General features: G+C 33.3%; 1 protein-coding gene across 1 annotated transcript; it reads right to left on the reverse strand.

Moving 5' to 3' along the window:
• Window positions 1–5,401: 5,401 nt before the first annotated feature.
• LOC134268112 (homeobox protein HMX3-B-like) lies at window positions 5,402–11,437 on the reverse strand. The gene is made up of 2 exons (XM_062750311.1): window positions 11,043–11,437; window positions 5,402–6,118 (listed from the first exon to the last, which is right to left on the reverse strand). Exons 1-2 carry the CDS (start codon window positions 11,350–11,352, stop codon window positions 5,478–5,480), a joined length of 951 nt encoding a protein of 316 aa, XP_062606295.1. The 5' UTR covers window positions 11,353–11,437; the 3' UTR covers window positions 5,402–5,477.
• Window positions 11,438–19,444: the final 8,007 nt, after the last annotated feature.

Raw genomic sequence — 19,444 nt, forward strand, 5'->3', positions numbered from 1 at the left:
CGACTTCTTCTCAAGAACCACTGAGCCAATTTTGACCAAACTTGGTACAAAGCATCCTTGGGTAAAGGGGAATTTAAATTATTAAAATGAATGGCCAGATCCCCTCACGAGGGGAGATAATCAAGAAAAGACAAAAATAGGGTGGGGTTATTAGAAAATCTTCTTCTCAAGAACCACTGGGCCAGAAAAGCTGAAACTTATGTGGAAGCATCCTGGGGTAGTGTAGATTCTAAATTGTTCAAATCATGACCCCCGGGCATAGGGTGGGGCCACAATGGGGAATCAAAGTTTTACATAGAAATGTATAGGAAAAATCTTTTAAAATCTTCTTTTCAAGAACCACTGGACCAGAAAAGCTGAAACTTATGTGGAAGCATCCTGGGGTAGTGTAGATTCTAAATTCTTCAAATCATGACCCCCGGGCATAGGATGGGGCCACAATGGGGAATCAAAGTTTTACATAGAAATATATAGGAAAAATCTTTTAAAATCTTCTTTTCAAGAACCACTGGGCCAGAAAAGCTGAAACTTATGTGGAAGCATCCTGGGGTAGTGTAGATTCAAAATTGTTCAAATCATGACCCCCAGGGGTAGGGCGGGGCCACAATGGGGAATCAAAGTTTTACATAGAAATATATTGGAAAAATCATTAAAGAACCACTGAGACAGAAAAAGCTGAAACTTTGGTGGAAGCATCCTGGGGTAGTGTAGATTCTAAATTGTTCAAATCATGACCCCCGGGGTAGGGCGGGGCCACAATGGGAAATAAAAGTTTTACATAGAAATATATTGGAAAAATGTTTGAAATTTTTTTTTCAAGAACCACGGGGCCAGAAAAGCTGAAATTTATGTGGAAGCATCCTGGGGTAGTGTAGATTCTAAATTGTTCAAACATGACTCCCGGGGGGTAGGGCGGGGCCACAATGGAGAATCAAAGTTTTACATAACTTCTCAGGTGAGCGATGTGGCCCATGGGCCTCTTGTTATCATATCTAACATGTTTAAAATCCAAAGTAAACGATATCTTAGGCATTTAATTATCATATTATTGTTAAGATATTCAATTATTTTTCAAACTGTGAATTGGAGGTCTTTCATAACAAATTACTTAAATAAAAACACAATTACTTTTCAAACTTTCACTTGGCAACAGAACAATTATCATTTTTAATCATCTCCCTTCCTTCACTTAAACGATCAATCCAATCATTGATTTGATTTCTAGGAAGTCTTTTGTCTTCATTAACTGTGTACAAATTATTATACCTACTGCAAAAGAATTTCAAAGATATATCATAAGTTTAACAGTCGTTCGTTGAACAAGTACGACTGAGACAACCATTTTTGTCACAAGTGATCTGCATAGTGACGTCATTTTCATAATGTGACGTCACAAACAAGGAGCAAAACTTTATACAACATAAGTTATTTATATATCTTGAATATAGCTATGTGTGTACCAAATTTTATTCTAATCTGAATTGTGGTTTTGTAGATATAGAGATAGTTTGCGAACTTTTTTTTATCACCCCTTGTATATGGTTTAAACAATGACCTTGTCAGCAAATATACTTTATCATGAAGTCAAATGTTGACTGACTTTTTTGATACTGATTGTTAGGCCATTATTTACACACTGAGTTGTCCACGGATTTTCCCCCATTATATACCGATCATGACTAGGAGTACACGGCGGTTGTATATGGTCGGCAGGGGATGCTCACTCTTGCATGGCACCTGATACCACCTCTAATGTTTCGGATGTCCGTGTTTGCTCCACTCTTATTTCTGTATTGTTTGATGGAATTCTGAGCTCGAATACTGTTCGTTATCTTCACATATTTTATTTCACAGAATTGATACATCAAGGTCTGTTGTATTTGTAGTATGTAATAAAGTGTTGATTCATCCTATATATCAAACTCTTAATAATGACCTCATTTGTTTATTCTCTTTCTCTAATTCAACCAGAAATATATAGGACCATTTTCAGCTTAGTCTGGACTTTCAGACTCATTCTCGTCGTTACATAATTAACTTCTGAAATTTGCTTTCCTTCACTGTTGAAATAAACATGGGATAGAAATTCGGGCAAATGCCAATTAGTGTATCGAATAACCAATTACATTGTTTCCTCCTGCAAAGAGGTGGAGCTTAAATCGTCTCATCGTTGTCAACAATAATTTAAAGTTCCTGATGTTATTAATTTCTTAACCAATGAGAATCTATTCGACATTTGACAGGCGGTAAACATGTAGCGCCGAGAATGCCACGCCTTACTGAAAGTCCAAACTAAGCTTGAAATGGTTCTATCTCTGAAACAGGTTTGGTTGAAATCATATACAGAGCTGCATGAAGTTATTTTTTTTTTATATTATTATGCAAGTTAAATATATAAGGAAATAACAAGCAGTATTCAAACCACGAGGTCCATTCAAACAATATAAATGAGGAGCAGAGCAAACACGAATCTCTTAAAAATCAGAGGTGGGATAAGGTGCCATAGAGGAGTTAACATCCCCTGCAGACCGGTCACACCCGCCGTGTGTTCCTGGTCATGATCGGAAAAAGCCGTCCACAATTCAGTACGAAAATAATGGTAAAAATGGACTAAAAATATAAGGGCTTTTAAATAAAATATGGTAGTTGTTTGTAAGGTCATAGGTAAGGTCAAGGTTAAAAATGATCTTGGCTTTTCCACCTTTAACTTTGGAAATATCAACTTTACAAAAGGCCAAAGGCCTTAACATAACAGTGACCTGAGTATAATACAACAATTTAGAGGATCCATAGAGTATTAACAAACTTTGTTGCCCAAAAGCAAGAGAAGTAGAACGATAAGGATCAACAACATTTAGTCGTATATTCAGCAACAACTCAAAAATTAAGTTCTAACCCACCCCCTCCTTATCACAATCAATCACCATGCAGATTATTAACCCATGTCACGGTTGGCGCGGGCACGACAAAAATCCCTCACTGCTCAATGGCCCTAAATGCTGAGTAAAGCCCTTTCCCAGTATATGGTGAAGTCTCTTTACTAGTGAAAAATTCTCGAACGGGATGTAAAATAACATACAATCAATCATGTTTTCCTACGTAAAACCCCGATCTCTCATTCTGGACCCAACCTACCCACGCTAAATTTGAGGCTACACTACCTGAGGATGTTTCTACAATATTATGACTAATCTTACTGTTCTTGAGCAAAAGATTTTTTCAAGATGATACCTGTATTTATTTTTCTTATGCAAAACTTAATTGACCCTCTGTTGAACAGAGATGGAACTTGCTGAAAAACTGTTCACTGTTGAACATGATTTAAACAATCTCGATTCTAAAATAGCTCAGATTGCTTCGGAATAAATATGACTATTAATGGCTTAGTTGTTCTTGAGAAGATTTTAAAAATATTTCCTATGTACAAGCGTTTCATGGTAGAAAAGGATTTAACAAGAGAAAGTTTTACCGACAACAAACGACAGTCGGACGCCGGGCACTCTTCGGCTAAGGCGAGCTAATATATATATATATATATATATATATATATATATATATATATATATATATATATATATATATATATATATATATATATAAGCGAAAACTATGTTATATTTAACAATAATGGTATTTACAAATTTGAAACTTAGAGCACTTAAAATTGCAATGACGAATTTAATTTAAACATATTGATTCTTCCTTCCTATAAAAAAAATAATGTATACTTACTGTTCTTGACCTTTACATAACGAACTATCGTTATATTGTTCAGCTCTAGCGCTATAGATTTTCTTGTCTTAACCGTCAATGGGGGCTAAAATTGAACCATTTATTGCATTACTGATGCAACGCTGAAGACGTTTTCATGACTCTTGTCTTACCTGAAACAACTTACATTTGATTTATATTGTAATCGAATGCAATTTTACATAAATGCATGCGATTTACATTTCTTTACGATATTTCTTGGTTATATTACGTATAAGCAGTGTAGATATGGTATTATTATTTTCTAAGATGAAGAATTCATGACAAGAAACTTAGCCACAATTAACTTGGCGCTTTGTCTTGCTGCGAGTTATTCATCAGCTGGGCGGTGAGCATTGAATCACCGTAACGCGTCACGCTTCTTTTTGTATTTATCGTTTTAATAGTCTTCTTTTCTCTGTTTCGATTTGATGGGCTTTGCTGTATTATATTTGATGTCTGTTTTACAGTAAATCTAGACTCTATTCAGTTCTTTTTTTAAAACACTGAATAACTTATCAATGTTTGTGATTTTTTGCAGTTATAGCTTTAAATTAAACGTGCATGAAATCACAAAACTCGAGACAATTCTTTATCTAATAAAAAAAAATGTCTAAACAAAAAATTTCATGTAAATACACAAAAATGATCTTGTAGAGGAAGGGAACTTTTAATGAAAGTTCAGTGCCTTGTTTTTCAACTCGGATCAGACTTTGACGTCAGTTTGTAAAACACTGAAATTCGTTTTGTTTCCATTTTTATTTCAATAAATTCAACAGTAACAACACAAAAGACTAGAAAGAGTATTGCACAAATAAGTCATGAAATGAAAGATTTTTGTAAAGTTTGTCATTACAAATATCAAATTTATGTTACAATCAAAATTGGCGCAGGTGTCTTTTAACCGGAAAATTATTTTTCAGGGGAGCGGTGTGCTATTTGCAGATCATATTTTGATTAAACCTTTTCATTTAGATCGATATAGGTGATATTTCTTTTTCATAATTTTGTAACTGTCGTCCCTGACTGATTATAAGTATGTTGAATGTAAGTCATAGCAGGTAAAACAATATATATTTCAAATTTAAACTAAAGAAAAAGAACTACACTTGATGTTTTCGAGTCTACTAACTCTAAATATAAATCAAGGCATTTTTTTTTTACTTTCTTCATTATTTTATAACCGATAGAATTGAGCGATATCGTTTGGAACTAGACTACTTTGTGAGCATTTATTTGTGTATTTTCTCCTTAAAAAATCTTAATTTTTACTTTGAGTATTAGTATTTATAAAAATTAGCATGAGACCAGTATAATAAAACGATAAGCAAAAGCAATAAAAATTGTAAAACAACACGCATAGAGCCGTTAAAATTAAGCAGAATACAGTGTTATATTACACCTTTCTAAACGTTAGCAATTCCAAATTAATTTCACATACATATTGAGTCAAGCTCTATATTTGTCAATATGCTTTTGTCAACGCTTATTCTAATATTACAGTTTCATTTCATAGACAGTCAATCGAATAGCTTTCAGATGGTGTCCTTATTTACAATTCGTTGTGTGAGAAGCCTCGTGGAATTCACCAGGTTCTCCAAGCACAAAGTGCTTTTTAGTATTTGTTAGCAAAAAATAATGTCTTCCAATATGAGCATTGGTTTTAAGCACTGCTTTGCACCTTATGTTACAATTCTGAAGACAAGTCTCCTCTCGGGAGAACCTGTTCAAACAATCGCTGAGCGAACTTGTGACAAAGAGGAATATCCAGCTGAAGCAAGATATAGCGAGTCTCTGTAATTCGCATGCGCAAGCGATGAATTAACTTCCTGTGAGCTGCTATGACCCTGTGTATCATGGTAAAGAATTGGAACTCTGACCAGTCGATGTCCAGCGGCAATCTGGGACATATTAGCTGCCTCCAATTCTGCTGCAAGTTGTCTCTTCCATTTGTTTCTTCGATTCTGAAACCAGATTTTAACCTGAGTCTCTGTGAGTTGTAATGATGCCGCTAGACCAGCTCGCTCAGAACTTGATAGGTATCGCTTCATATCAAAAGTGCTCTCTAACTGAAAAACTTGGCTACGGGAGAAAACAGTTCGGGTTTTCTTTTTTCTTCTGTTTTTCCTGTCCTCGTCTTGGCTGTCGCTCAAACTGGACTCCATTGAGGCAGTATTTGCGCCTTCATCATCCGATTTTGAATCGGAGACCTCGGCTTCCGGTGAAGATGACCTTGACCTTGGAGAGATACAAAGGTCATGAGAATCCTTACTCGCCGTTTCAGAATGGTTGACAGTGATTGGGTTTCTAAATATTGGCGATAAAGCTTTTGGCTGTAGATGAAGTTTGTTGACTAGGCTACTGGCTTCTATAAAATTAGAAACAAAATATCAAAATTAGGATTAACGTCTAATTTGAACTAAATACAAACCAATATTTCAAATCAAAATTAAGAGGGAAAAAGATGAAATTTTTTTTTGTCTTTGATTTCGTGTTACAATGTAAGGTCAGATGACACTTTGTAACTTTGAGAGCATTTTGATTGGGGGTTGTCCCGGTTGTGTCTGAAAGCTGGATACTTGTCCGAGCATTACAAAAATATTAAAATCCACAATTCTTCATTTTTTATTTCAAATGTTCCATTAAATTAAAAACTTAAATAAATCAATCCCAAGGGAAATATAAATATATAGATGTTACGATAGAAATTATGATACATTTTTGGCTGTCGATAGAGATCGCTAGAACTCTTATCCAATATAATATAGTTTTACCGTGTTATTTTTAACCCCAAAAAATTATAATAAAAATAAAAAATATGACGAAAAATTTGTTCAGAAACGATAGAATTAAACCAAGAGATCTAAGCTCTATTAAAAAAAATAGCAATTAAAGCAACCGGGTAAAAAGAATTTTTCATTCACAACTTTTTAAAATTAGTTTATTAAACGTTACAAAAAAATGTCACTGAATTCTAAAATCAAAGTGTGTCTGACTATGCAATTTATTATGTAGTGAATCGTATCATGTAGGGAGGAACAGTCTCTCGTTTTTAATGAAATTTGGATTATCCAATTTTATTTTTTATTTAAATTTATTTTACAAATATATTTCATTATAAGAAATAGATCATTCTCTAGGCATTTAAAAAAAAACAACGCATGTTTTTGATACTTGTTGATAGTGAAATTGTTAAATAACCTTCTTGTTTAATATAAGTAGTTTCTTTAAGTTGAAGGTAATATTATTGCAAAATTTTATCGATTTATCCAATTTAAATTCAGATCAATGAGCATTGCTGTTAAAGTCAAATTTAACGGAAAATTCGATTTCCCTAAAATAAAAAGTCAATTATGCGTGTATCCTTTATTGAGAGCGTATACTTTAACTCTATTTGAACATTTCAAGAACTTCAACTTGTCCTGCACAGTATTGAAATTAAAGCATGGATAAAAATGATTTCAAAGAAAGACTTCATTTTTAATTTGATTTTCATTCTAATTCAATTCAAAATAATTTCAATATTTCCGATTGAAAGGTGGATATCCATAGGTAAGAAAATGGAGAATTTTTAAAATAGACATATAAAAATGTTAATGCATAAGATTGCAGTCGCAATAAACGGGAAAAAAATCGCCTTTCCTCCTCATTTATTACAACTTTGTTTCTAACGATTGAAGAAAATGGTAGTGAAGAACAATTATTCGTAATTGATCAGAGTTTGTTCCTTTATCGATGCCACTCAATTTCCTATATTTTTTTCTCTTCCCTAATTTGACATGCTCGTGAATAAATCAATGCATCGGCCAAAAATCTCTTGGCTGTAGCGATGCACTGAGAATCAGAACAATGGTAGGCATTATCATTTCAACAAAAATTAAGCTGGCGTGAAATGAGTTGTTAAAAGGTTGTCAATTTTATGCCATTTAGCCTTCCCTAAGTATGCTCCCTTCCATTGCTTTCCACAAACAAAATCGGTGATCCGTAATTAATAGACTCTTTACCGTCGTCGGTTTCATTCTTTACAATCGCCTTCCTGTCAAGTACTTCCATTAATTGAAGAACTCTGGATGAGCTATTGTTAAGCAGAATTATACCACTTACTTCTTGTAAATATTTTTTTTTCTAGATACCCTTATAAATTCTCAAGTATTTATCAATATTTTGTAGCAACTTTGAAGGCCCTTTTTACGCTTTGATTTCTATCAAGTGTATATATATGATTAATATGTGCATCGTTTAAAGATAAAATGCTTATACATTTAAAAATTAAATGTCAATTTAAGTGAAGCTCCTTGGTGGAAATACACTTCTAACAAACTATAGATTTTATAAACATGATTCCTCAATTTAATAATAAGTATATTTTATGCAACTTAAAATCAGACGGTATAAAATACTTAAGTTATTTGAAACGATTTTGTAAAATTTATGAAATACCATAATACCAATATAACTGATATATCTTGTTCAGCTACCCACACATTATTTTTTTTCTAAAGAATTCTTAAAATTGGATTTGTTAAGAAAATGTATGTGGAAGTTAAGTTCTCTGTTGTCATATTGCTATTTTTCTGAGGTCAATATCACACTATCTTTTGACCAAACTGTCCGAATTTATATATCATTTTATGGAAGCGTTTCAAAATGTTATTTCTGAAGCTGCTAACAAAATTAATTATCTTAAAGATTATTTGATTTTTTGGGGAAAATCCAGCAAAAAAAAAAATTAATCAAAAATTACATAAACGTTTTAACGTTTGTACTTTCTGCAAATGTTAAAGGGGGTCAAAGTTTTTGAACACTATGCATCGCCACCACAAATTTTAAAAAATGGTTTAAACATTAAATAAAGAAAACTTTAATTACGAAAAAAAAACCCATCAATCTAACTGCATTTGACTTTTCAAATAACTAATAATATTTGTTTCTGTATTACTCTTCTGATATTAATGCCCATTAATTCTGATTTTTGTAAATAATATTTTTCCTACACAATCGTTATTTTTTTCTAAACTTTGCTAAAATTGTAAATGTATCATTTTTACATAACTGCTGAATAAAGATTCAGATGCAAAAAAGCTATATATAGCCGCATGCAAGTGTTACATTATATTATGGTCAGTTAAAATGCTTTAAAGGAGATTATAAAATTCAATTTGAAATTGCAAATGCATTGTAAATTATACGGCGCTTTTATTGTTATTCCATGATTCCTCGAGCACCACATGTATACAGTAGTTACGTGAAATTCTGACGTTTTGTCTTAAACTTCAGCTTACATAAGAATAAGGAAGATTTTCCAGAATAATTTTTAAATTTCCGTATGCTATATAACACTGTTGAATTACTTGGGTTTGTAAGTGGTCGTATTGAAAAATCACAACTTTAAAAAAAGCAAGTGTTAATAAATAAAATAACCTGTTATTATTGATCATAAGATTCTATAATTTTGCAGTGCAATACTCTGAATACTTCTTGTACAATGTATATGTGTAAACTCAAGTGCACAATGAACGTTAACACAGTGTTTAATGGTTATAAGTTCCACCAATCTTATCATAAAAAAATGTGTGTGTGTCATGTAAAAGTTTTGAGGGTAAACGAGTACAATTTTAGCTAATGTAGAGTTCATCATATTTTCGAAAAATAAATAAATCACACTTAATTAAATCTGCTGTTTCCAAAATGACACATAAATTTATTAAACATGTATACAATTTAAAATACTGAGTATTTTAAATATTCTATACTGTGGTATAGTTTAAAATGCACTCTACTCTGAACTCCATGATCATATTCTTATCTAAGTGTCCCTTCTCTGCAGTTAAATTCACATTATTCCGTCCCGCTCAAAAACACTTAAAAATTGATATTAAATGCCTAAAACTCTAACCCTTTTGATCATATAAATATCTACGTTAGGAACGCGTGCTACCGTTGCGGGAGATCTCAATTATCTCTTGTTAAATTTTCACATGTGAGAACTCGGGTGATTTTAGTGTTACGTCATCAAAGTCTACCGGCGACAGTCGTGTCATGTATGCTTGGGTGAAATTGAGGATTTCCAGTAAAAAAAGGTAAAGTGTTAAAATAAAACACAGCTTTGAAAGCTTAGCAGATTATCTTATATCATTACTTAGGGTTTAACACCTTATTTTATTGGCGCCATCAATTTGCAATTTTTTTTTATCTTCTAGGTTTTTTTCCTCATATTTCTCTAAATAAAATATAAAGTAGACTTATAAAATTGATAGTTTATATGTTGTAAATGTTAATGATTGCTGTTGAAAGAACTTACGAGTTTTCTATTGTAATAGTGAGTTGAATTTCAAAAATTACTTTTGATTAAAAAAGAAAGAAAGAAATTAATTGATAAAATGAAGATATTTTCTTTTCATCACAACCGGATTTTCTTTTAGAAATGAGAAAATTTTCTCAGTGTCTTTTATTTAACAATTGAAATATAGTGTCTTGTACTTGTAGTTATTTTCAAATGAAAAATCGGCCATTACGAGCGAGAATGATCTATAGTTTTTGTTATTGATTTTCAGGAGAAGAAAAAAAAAACATAAAGAAAACAACATTCATAATGCAAAATAAAATTAGAGATTAAAATTAATTCAAAAAGCTTACGCGACATGTATTTGAAAAAATATTTATTTTATCAAAACATTTTTTTTTAGGTAATACGAGTTCACTGAATGTTATTTTTCAGCTATACATGAAAGTTTATATATATAAGAACATATGATATAAACAAAAAATATGATACCTGGATTGATATATATTTCTGGGCCAATTTTTGTTTCGAAAGATACAAGTAATAAATTTCCAAAATATCAAGAAATTGTGAACAATTTTTGATGTTCATAATCCTACCTTTCTGCAACCATCCTTATTAATCTATACAATTTTTATTTCACTTCAAATCCAATTATTGTTAAACTTTGAATGAAAAACCAAAAACTACGCGATTAAACTTGTTCATTTTACTAATGACTAAAAGTGTTCTTTTCTATTTTTTGACAAAAATTTGCTTGTATCATCCGTCCTTGACTTTAAAAACTATTTCCAACACGTATACACTTTATTTAAAAAACTATGCAATTTAGAATAAAATTAAAAATACTAATTTGTTTGTTCATTTCTTAGTTAAGATAATAATATCTCAGCTAATCAAACCTAATACTAATTGATATTTTTCAAAGATTTTTTCAAAATTTAATTTTTTGATAAATATATTTAATATATAGATAAAGTTCAGATAAGTACTTTAAATTAATACTTACGAGAAACTTTTTCTTGATGAAGCTGCTGTAGAAATTGGTGACCGGCGGTATACCACTGGTACCAAGCCGGGAGGGACGAGAGGGGGGACCCGGGAAAACCATTTGATCCCCCCTCCGGCCTCATGGAGAATAATTTGCTGACTTCCAGGGAAGGGAAGCCGATCTTGGACACGACCGCCGGCTTGTCGCTGTCTTTGTTTTCCGCTTTTTCCTTCTCGTCTGCTTCTCTGGCTAGGATGCGGCTGATTGAGAAAGATTTTCCATTCTGTAGGGCATTTGTGGAACTGGAACCCTTTTCTTCACTTGCCATTTTCAAAAAAAAAAATGTTTGTCCTCTCTGATTAAGTTCTGCGAGATCACCAAAATTTTCTGTTAAATTTCTTTACTCTCAGTTCACATTTAAAATGTGTATAAATTGTCAATGGATGCTTAACACTCTTTGACTTTACCGAATGTAATTTGAATATTTGCCGACGCTCTAAAAATTAGATCAATTTCTTGTCTAATTGCTGCTTTTACAATGCGAAAAATAGAATCCAACATAGGATTTCAGGCAACAATCTGTTTTTGAAAAAGATAAAGTCCTTAATGTTGACTTACAATTGTTCGCTCAATACTATATGTAAAGTGATTCAACAATGGCGCCCCGCCTATCTCATTAAGAATAAAGCAGCATCGCTTTTCTTTGACTGTCATTGGTTCAAAAATTGATCCGATAATTACAGCTCTGAGGAGTTGACAAAATATCCCATCGCTGCTAGTAGCATTTTACCGTGAGTGTTTTATTGCGGATGGAAAATGCATTTTTCCAAATGAAGCAAGATGGAGGGAGCTAAATTAGGGGCCACTAAATAAAAATACTACAAAGGAGTCCTATCGTTCGAAGATTTGTATCGTTTAAATTCTATTCATTCGGAACTCCTCCCACTTAATCACGTATTTGATAGATATCTGCGGAACGATAAATTCTAAAGATTATGGAGAGGAGACGTAGAAATTTCTACTCTCTCCAATCCAAGAGTCGAGAAATATTTCCACCTGCCGAAAATTAGATACAAACACTCGTATCAACTCCTTTAGAAAGACAAAGACAGTTTTAAGACACCCCGCCGTACAGCGATCAGCGCCAGAATCGTCCAAACGATTATTTTGGCTCATGTGTTTTAGAAAATTACAACATGTATAAATACGATATCTGTAAGAGAAATCTGCGCCAACCCCCCTGGAGCCCTGAGGGCGTGTTCTATCACAGTGTTTATCAGCACCGCGTGCTCTATTGTCCAAAAAAGTTCGACGCCTTTGTCCGAGGGCTTTTAACGTCCGCGCGGCTCCGGGCTCCTGCGGTTGGGGACAGACTCTGACAAATTCGCGATGAAAATATCAACTGATTCGTTAAATTGATTACAAATTAGTTTAAAGCACTCGATTTGTAGGCCCCTTATCAAGATCGCCTTCCTCTAAAGTGTAATTAGGTGCTTTTCAATCGACGGAAATAAATGACCACGCAGTGTATGAAATGTAATTGGCCGCAGTGAAGTGGACAGTTTGAGCAATAAAGAGGATTTTATCGTTGTTGACTATTCTCGGATATTCTTACATTGTAATTACCGCCATTTTTTTTCAAACATTTTGAAAATACGGCGAAAACTGGCATTTAAAAAATGTGAATTTCATTTCTAATTTTTCTTTATAGAATAGCCAAACAAGACAATTCATTACTTCATTTTTACGAATTAAAGACAATTTATATTTTTTTAAGATTGAAGTTTAACCCCCCCCTCTCTCTCTCTTTTAAATACAAAAAAGGTTTTAAAAGATTTTATTCACATGTAATTATTTTTTAACATAAGCAAAACAAGAGAATTACTTCATTTTCACGAATTAAAGAAAATATCAAGGATTTGCGCATTTTTTTTAACGTATCTCTCTCTTATTTTTATTATTTTAATAGTGCAGATGTCGAATCCCCCATTTTTTATTTTAATTTATATATAAAAGATATAATTCAGATAATACAGTATATCCTAATTCCGTATATTTCATGTGATTTAGGACTTAAAACATGTCAGTAAAAGAGCACCAGAAAAAAGGTATCCTGATACTTAATAAAACCCTAAAAGTTTCAAAGATTATTCCTCCAAGCTCATAAGAGGACATTTAGACGATATATTTTCCAAATTGCAATAATGTTTTAGGTATACACTCAATTTTCAAGTCATTTTAGTAAATGTATTGTTTTTTTATTAAATGCCTTTGTATGCCCCGGAATCGAAGATTCGGAGTTATATAGATTTTATAGTTTAAGATGTATTTTATTCATAAGCATACGATATGAATATGGACTGAAAAACAGGCAAATATCAGGCCTATATTAGTTCTCTCCATTTGAGACCAAGGTAAAAATGTAAAAATTGTCTACATTTGAAGTTTTACAAAGACATGTATTATAAATTGATTTTAAAGGGTTACAAAGTATAAAATTGAAGAAAAATGAAGGGGGGAAAAGAAAGAAAAAAGTTTTTGCCTTACATGTCCGCAAAAACTTTAAAATTTGCTCATAATTTGGAGTGGGTGAAGCTTTGGCTTTCATATTTCACAGATTTGTTCCTTGTAACAACTTTTCTCAGGGTACCACCAAATTTGACCACTTGAACCTGACCTTGAAGTCTGATCCTCTTTTTAGCTCTACTGGTCAGAGACCAGAGCTTATGCGAGAGTAATGCGTCCGTCGTCCGTCCGTTTGTCTGTCTGTCTGTCTGTAAACAATTTTTCAAAATGCTACCCCTCCTACAGTTTGGTCTGATTTCAATATAACTTGGCACACAAGTAGACTACAATAAGATACATAATTCTGTATAACGGTTTTTGATTTCGATGAACGGTGTTGCCGTGGTTACTAAAAACAGAAATTTCTGTGAAATACTTTTAAAATGCTACTCCGTTTTGGTCTGATTTCAATATAACTTGGCACACAAGTAGACTACACTAAGATACATGATTCTGTATATTGGTTTTTGATTTCGATGAACTGTGTTGCCGTGGTTGCTAAAAATAGAAATTTCTGTGAAATACTTTTAAAATGCTACTGCTCCTACAGTTTTGGTCTGATTTCAAAATAACTTGACATACAAGTAGACTACACTTCAATACATAATTCTTTGTATCAGTTTTTGATTTCAATGAACGGTGTTGCCGTGGTTACTAAAATACATGTAGATATTTCTGTGAAATACTTTTAAAATGCTACTCCTCCTACAGTTTTGGTCAAATTTCAATCTAACTTGGCACACAAGTAGACTACACTAAGATACATGATTTTGATTATCGGGTTTTGATTTCGATGAACGGTGTTGCCGTGGTTACTAAAAATAGAAATTTCTGTGAAATACTTTTAAAATGCTACTTCTCCTACAGTTTTAGTCTGATTTCAATCTAACTTGGCACACAAGTAGACTACAATAAGATACATGATTCTGTGTATCTGTTTTTGATGAACGTTGTTGCCGAGGTTACTAAAAATAGAAATTTCTGTGAAATACATTTAAAATGCTACTCCTCCTGGACTACACTGAGATAGATAATTATAAGTTTTGTGTTTTTGATTTTGATGATCGATGTAGCCATCATGGTAACTAAAATTAAAAATTCTGTTTAGTTTTATTATAAGCTATTCCTACAGTTGTAGTCTTATTGCAATCTGGCTACAAAGAGAGACTTAATCAAGGATCATTATTCTATTTGTTGCTTTTGTAAAGTTTTTAGTCCAAACTGCTACTTTTCTCTTCCTTTATTATAAGTACAAACCAGTAGAGCTACAGTCTCGACAGAGACTTCTGGTTACAAAAGTACTTCCAAAATTTAACATCGGCTTCAACTTTTGAACAGTTAGTGCAAGGTCTTTCATTCTTCTCACGTGTATTCATAGATACAGTTCTTTCAATGGGTTTTAGTACTTTTTGACCTTGACGTTTGAGTTTGACCCACCAAAAAACTTTTACCTTGGTCATAACTTTAATTTGAACAGTTAGAACCGAGGCTTTCATATTTCAAAGGTCTATTTCCTGAGACAAGACCTTCCTTTGGATAGCACAATTTTCACCCTTTGACACCGACCTTGTGTTTTACTTGCATTTTAGAAACTTCAACCCGCGCTATAAATCTGTCATACGGGGAGACCAGTTTTCCAAAAACATATCTTGTTTTCCTACAATAACGTTTTTTTTCCTACGAATACATGGGACCCGTGTCACAAAGCTGACTTTGGACCAAGTTAGATCTCAGGAAAAGACTTTCCTCCATTCATTACTAATTCGTATAAATTACCTCGTCTTATCTTAGGACATTCCAAAGTTATGTCATAATTTTAAGACAGTTAAATTGATGGCTTAAGAAGAAGAAACTAAGTATTGCGGCTGCACATGTAATGATAAATGTTTGCTTAAGTCAATGTCTTTCCTTAAATGCCAATACTAACCGAAACTGACATACTATTTTTGATGACATGAAGTCGATGAAGTAAGTTCAAGGCAAGCAAATCACAAGTCGTTGGGGAGGTCTAGACTGTGACATTACATGCAAAGTTGTCTAAAAAGTGCAATGTTTTTTTGCAACACAAATCAAAACAGAAATATAAATATATGAAATAAAATATATTTTTAAGTTTCTTTGGGATAACACACGAAGTTGGCCATTCGAGAGCTTTAAGATTTGATAACGTGACCAACTTTACGTCATAAATGAAACTCAGTGTTCAAAAGTTATGTCCAAGATTAAAATTTTACAAAGGTAGGTTAAACCTAAAGGTAAAGGTAAATGACCAAAGTTGTCTAAGATAATGGTTCAAAAGTCAAATTCATTGCTACTGAAAATAAAGGTCTTGCCACAAGAAATACACCTGTGAAGTATGAAAGCCATTTCACCACCCGTTCAAGAGTTATGCCCAAAGTTAATATTTGTGAAAGACAATTCATTGCGTTGTCACAAGAGTACACCGCTCCTTTTTTAAGCAGAACTCTTTTGTATTGATGTGAAGCAGAATTTGTTTAAAATCTTAAACATGAGAAGAAAGAAACATTTCCTTTAGCCTTCAACTCGACATCTGGATATATCGACGACGTATTATCAATTAACAATAGTTAATACGTCGACAATATATCCCAATGAGCTTGAAATATAAAAATTACTACATACCAGTCTGACACATCCGTCACATATTTTACCAGAAAAGACGTCAATCGTATTCTGAAAACAAAGGATTATGAAAAACCTGATGACTTGAAATTTTCAATCGTCAAATACCCTTTCTTATGCACGAATATACACTTATCATTTGCAAATGGGGATTATATCTTTCTGTTGATTCGGTGCGCTCAAGTACACATGTATGCTCTGCGTATGACCAATTTCTAAAACGAGGTTAGGTTTATACAAAAAGTTGAAGAAACAAGAATATCAACAATCTCGTTTTAAGTCATCATTTCGTAATTTCTCTTGTCGGTACAATGATCTTGTAAGCTAATGCAATCAATCATTAAGTCAAATACTTACTGACGTTTTTCATACTAGCTGTTGGGTCATTATTCACACACAAAATTGTCGACGGATTTTCCCGTTATTTCCTGATCATGTCAAGGATCACACAGCGGGTGTGACCGGCTGGCAGAGGATATTCACTCCTTCATGGCACCGGATTCCGCGTCTGATTTGTTGAGGTCCGTGTTTGCTCTGCCCTGATTTGTATTGTTTGAATGGACTTTCGATTTTGAATACTGTTCATTATTGACTTTCATACACATGAAATATAAATACTTTAGATCTTGTCAGCCAGAAGTGATTGCCAAGGTCAAATACATTGCGTACAAACAGACAAACATTTGAACAGACAGAATGTCAGAGCAAAGGTAGAAGGAACAGTTGCTGAACTGATTCACACAGGTGTCCTATTGCTATCTGTATTCGTCCGTCGTTCATCGTTTTCAAACTTCTCTGAAACCTCTGAACCAATTTTAGGCCAGTTTTAGGTCACCCGGGTCACCCAGGTGTCCTATTGCTATCTGTTTTCGTCCGTCGTTCATCGTTTGTTAACATTTGGACATTTCCGATTTCTTCTGCGAAACCTCTCAACCAATTTTAGGCCAGTTTTAGGTCTCCTGAGTCACTCAGGTGACCTGTTGCTATCTGTTTTCGTCCGTCGTTCATCATCCGCTAACATTTGAACATTTCCAAGTTGTTCTTTGAAATCCCTCAACCAATTTTATGTCAATTTTAGCTAACCTGAGTCACCCTGGTGACCTATTGAATCTCCTCTGCTGAATATTAAACTATTGAATTATGAACGTAGTTATGACGAGCAAGGGTGCCTCTTCCAACACTGTGAATTTCATGGCCCTTGAATTAGGGGATCTGATAATAGGGTTGGGCTCTACTGATCGTTTGGTGAAAAGCATTAATGCTTTCAAAATCTTCTCTTAGATTCCTGGGTAGCATGCCGACAATCTAATTACTTAGTATTGATGAGAAAATATGCCTCATCAAGAATAGTAAATTTCATGGCTTCTGGGTCAGGGTTACTGTATATATGTGTGTGTGAGGGGTACGCTTATGATTATATACTGAAATAGAATTAATGCTTTGAAATCTGCCCTTTGGTATTAATAGTTATGATGAGCAGTGGTACCTTTTAAATTTTTAAATGTGTGATCCCAGAGTCAGGAGTTCCTGCGTGTTGGGGCAATGCTGATTATATAGTGGAAGTGCATTTTTTTCTTTGTTCCTCAGCTCTGCTGCTGGGTATGTAGTAATCAAAGTAAGCATGCTATGTGTATAGTTATGATGAACAATGGTGCCTTTTAAACATTGTGAATTTCATGGCCTCTGGTTCAAAACAATTCGTGGAAAGTTGTTGCATGATACTCTGGTAACCTATATGGCCCATCAGCCACTTGTTTATCTACTTAGGTCATGCTATCTCGGGGTTCGAAATCAAGACCATCATCAGCAATCTCTTTCACTCCAAAGCTAACTGATATAGAACCAGTAGATATAGGCAGTAAAATTAAAAGGAGACAGAAAGAAAACCTCCGATACTTTATACTGAGCAAGAAATTAAAGCAGAGGTAGAATAAGTCGAAAGATAATTTTAAAAATACAGATAGCGTTTGCAGAGGGGAAGGGAAAGTCAACAAGAAAGATTTGTCAAAGTTAAATCATACTTCTGTTCATATCCTTTCAATGTGGAGGTTTACCCTTACCTTCCACCCTTTTCCTTTTCAAGTTTACGCTTTAATTGCTTGAAATAACCCGACTTGTATTGTTAATTATAGCATTCATATTGACAGTATGCCGAGAATTAATAGGTAGAGTGGAGGGGTATTTCATTAGTCCATAATACAACTTACGAAATGTCCTAGAAATAATTTAATCTAAGATTGTTGTGTAAAACAGCTCTGACAATCTAAGGAACTTTCCTAATATCAACAGAGACATTTTTTTTGTCTGAGCACACGTTTGTAAAACAGTTCCCAGTCCCCCTCTTTCATTTATAGCTATAGCCAACTTATCTGTGAAATATGATTGCTGGTGTCCATTGGGTATACAATATGATTTGATAATTCTGGAAATTCATTTTCATGCAAGAATTTATTGTGGGAAAAGGGTGGTTTTCAGACAAAAAAAAAAAACGGTTTTCTGAACTCCTCAATGTAGCCAAGTCTTCTTTAAAATGTGGTGGATAATCTATAGATGTTAACTAAGGTTTCTTAATTTTCATTTTAATAGTAGAGGCGAATTGGAGAGAAAAAAAGACCGTCCTTCCAGAATTCATCTTTCATTTCTATTAGTTAGCAAAACTTTTTAAGCAATGACTGATAATGTCCTGTGAGCAGGAAGTTCCTGTAATTTTCTTTTTAATCAAAAAGGCATGTTGGGAGATCTCTGCAGATCTAGTTTAAACTAATTTATACTTCATTAAATTCTTTCTAGTCAGTCTAGTTCAATAACATTAATGCATAATGTACTGGACACAACTTTTATTTGAGTTATGAAACTACGTATTTGTTTTATATACGTATTTTTCGGCCACCATTCCTCGGATTGCCCCAAGGTGAAAAGTTAATCCCAAAACGTACATGATATCACCTATATTGTATTTAAAAAGAGGACTTGGCTACTGCTTGAGTTAAAAATTAATTTGAGGAAGAAAACAGAGTGACAGAAGGACGGGTGAACCAGGATAACAACATTTACATGGTATATATGCTTAAAAACAATGGATTATGGACGGATACATTTTAATACATTTGAACAATCAAATAATGTATTTTTAAAAACTTTATTAGTCTTGATTGAAAAAGTGGATCAAAAGTGCAAGTAGAAATTAAAAAAAAGTCAAAATTGGCCCACAA

This window comes from Saccostrea cucullata, unplaced genomic scaffold, assembly GCF_032062105.1.
Source record: "Saccostrea cucullata isolate Sc308-1 unplaced genomic scaffold, CSIRO_AGI_Scuc_v1 ctg230, whole genome shotgun sequence".
NCBI lineage: Eukaryota > Metazoa > Mollusca > Bivalvia > Ostreida > Ostreidae > Saccostrea > Saccostrea cuccullata.

What these genes read in the sequence shown, in the direction of transcription:
- LOC134268112 (XM_062750311.1), bottom strand. Translation starts at nt 11,352, where the DNA reads ATGGCAAGTGAAGAAAAGGGTTCCAGTTCCACAAATGCCCTACAGAAT. An exon ending in TCATCAAGAAAAAGTTTCTC is followed by an intron (nt 6,119 to 11,042) that starts GTAAGTATTAAT and finishes CTAATTTTATAG; the next exon opens with AAGCCAGTAGCCTAGTCAAC.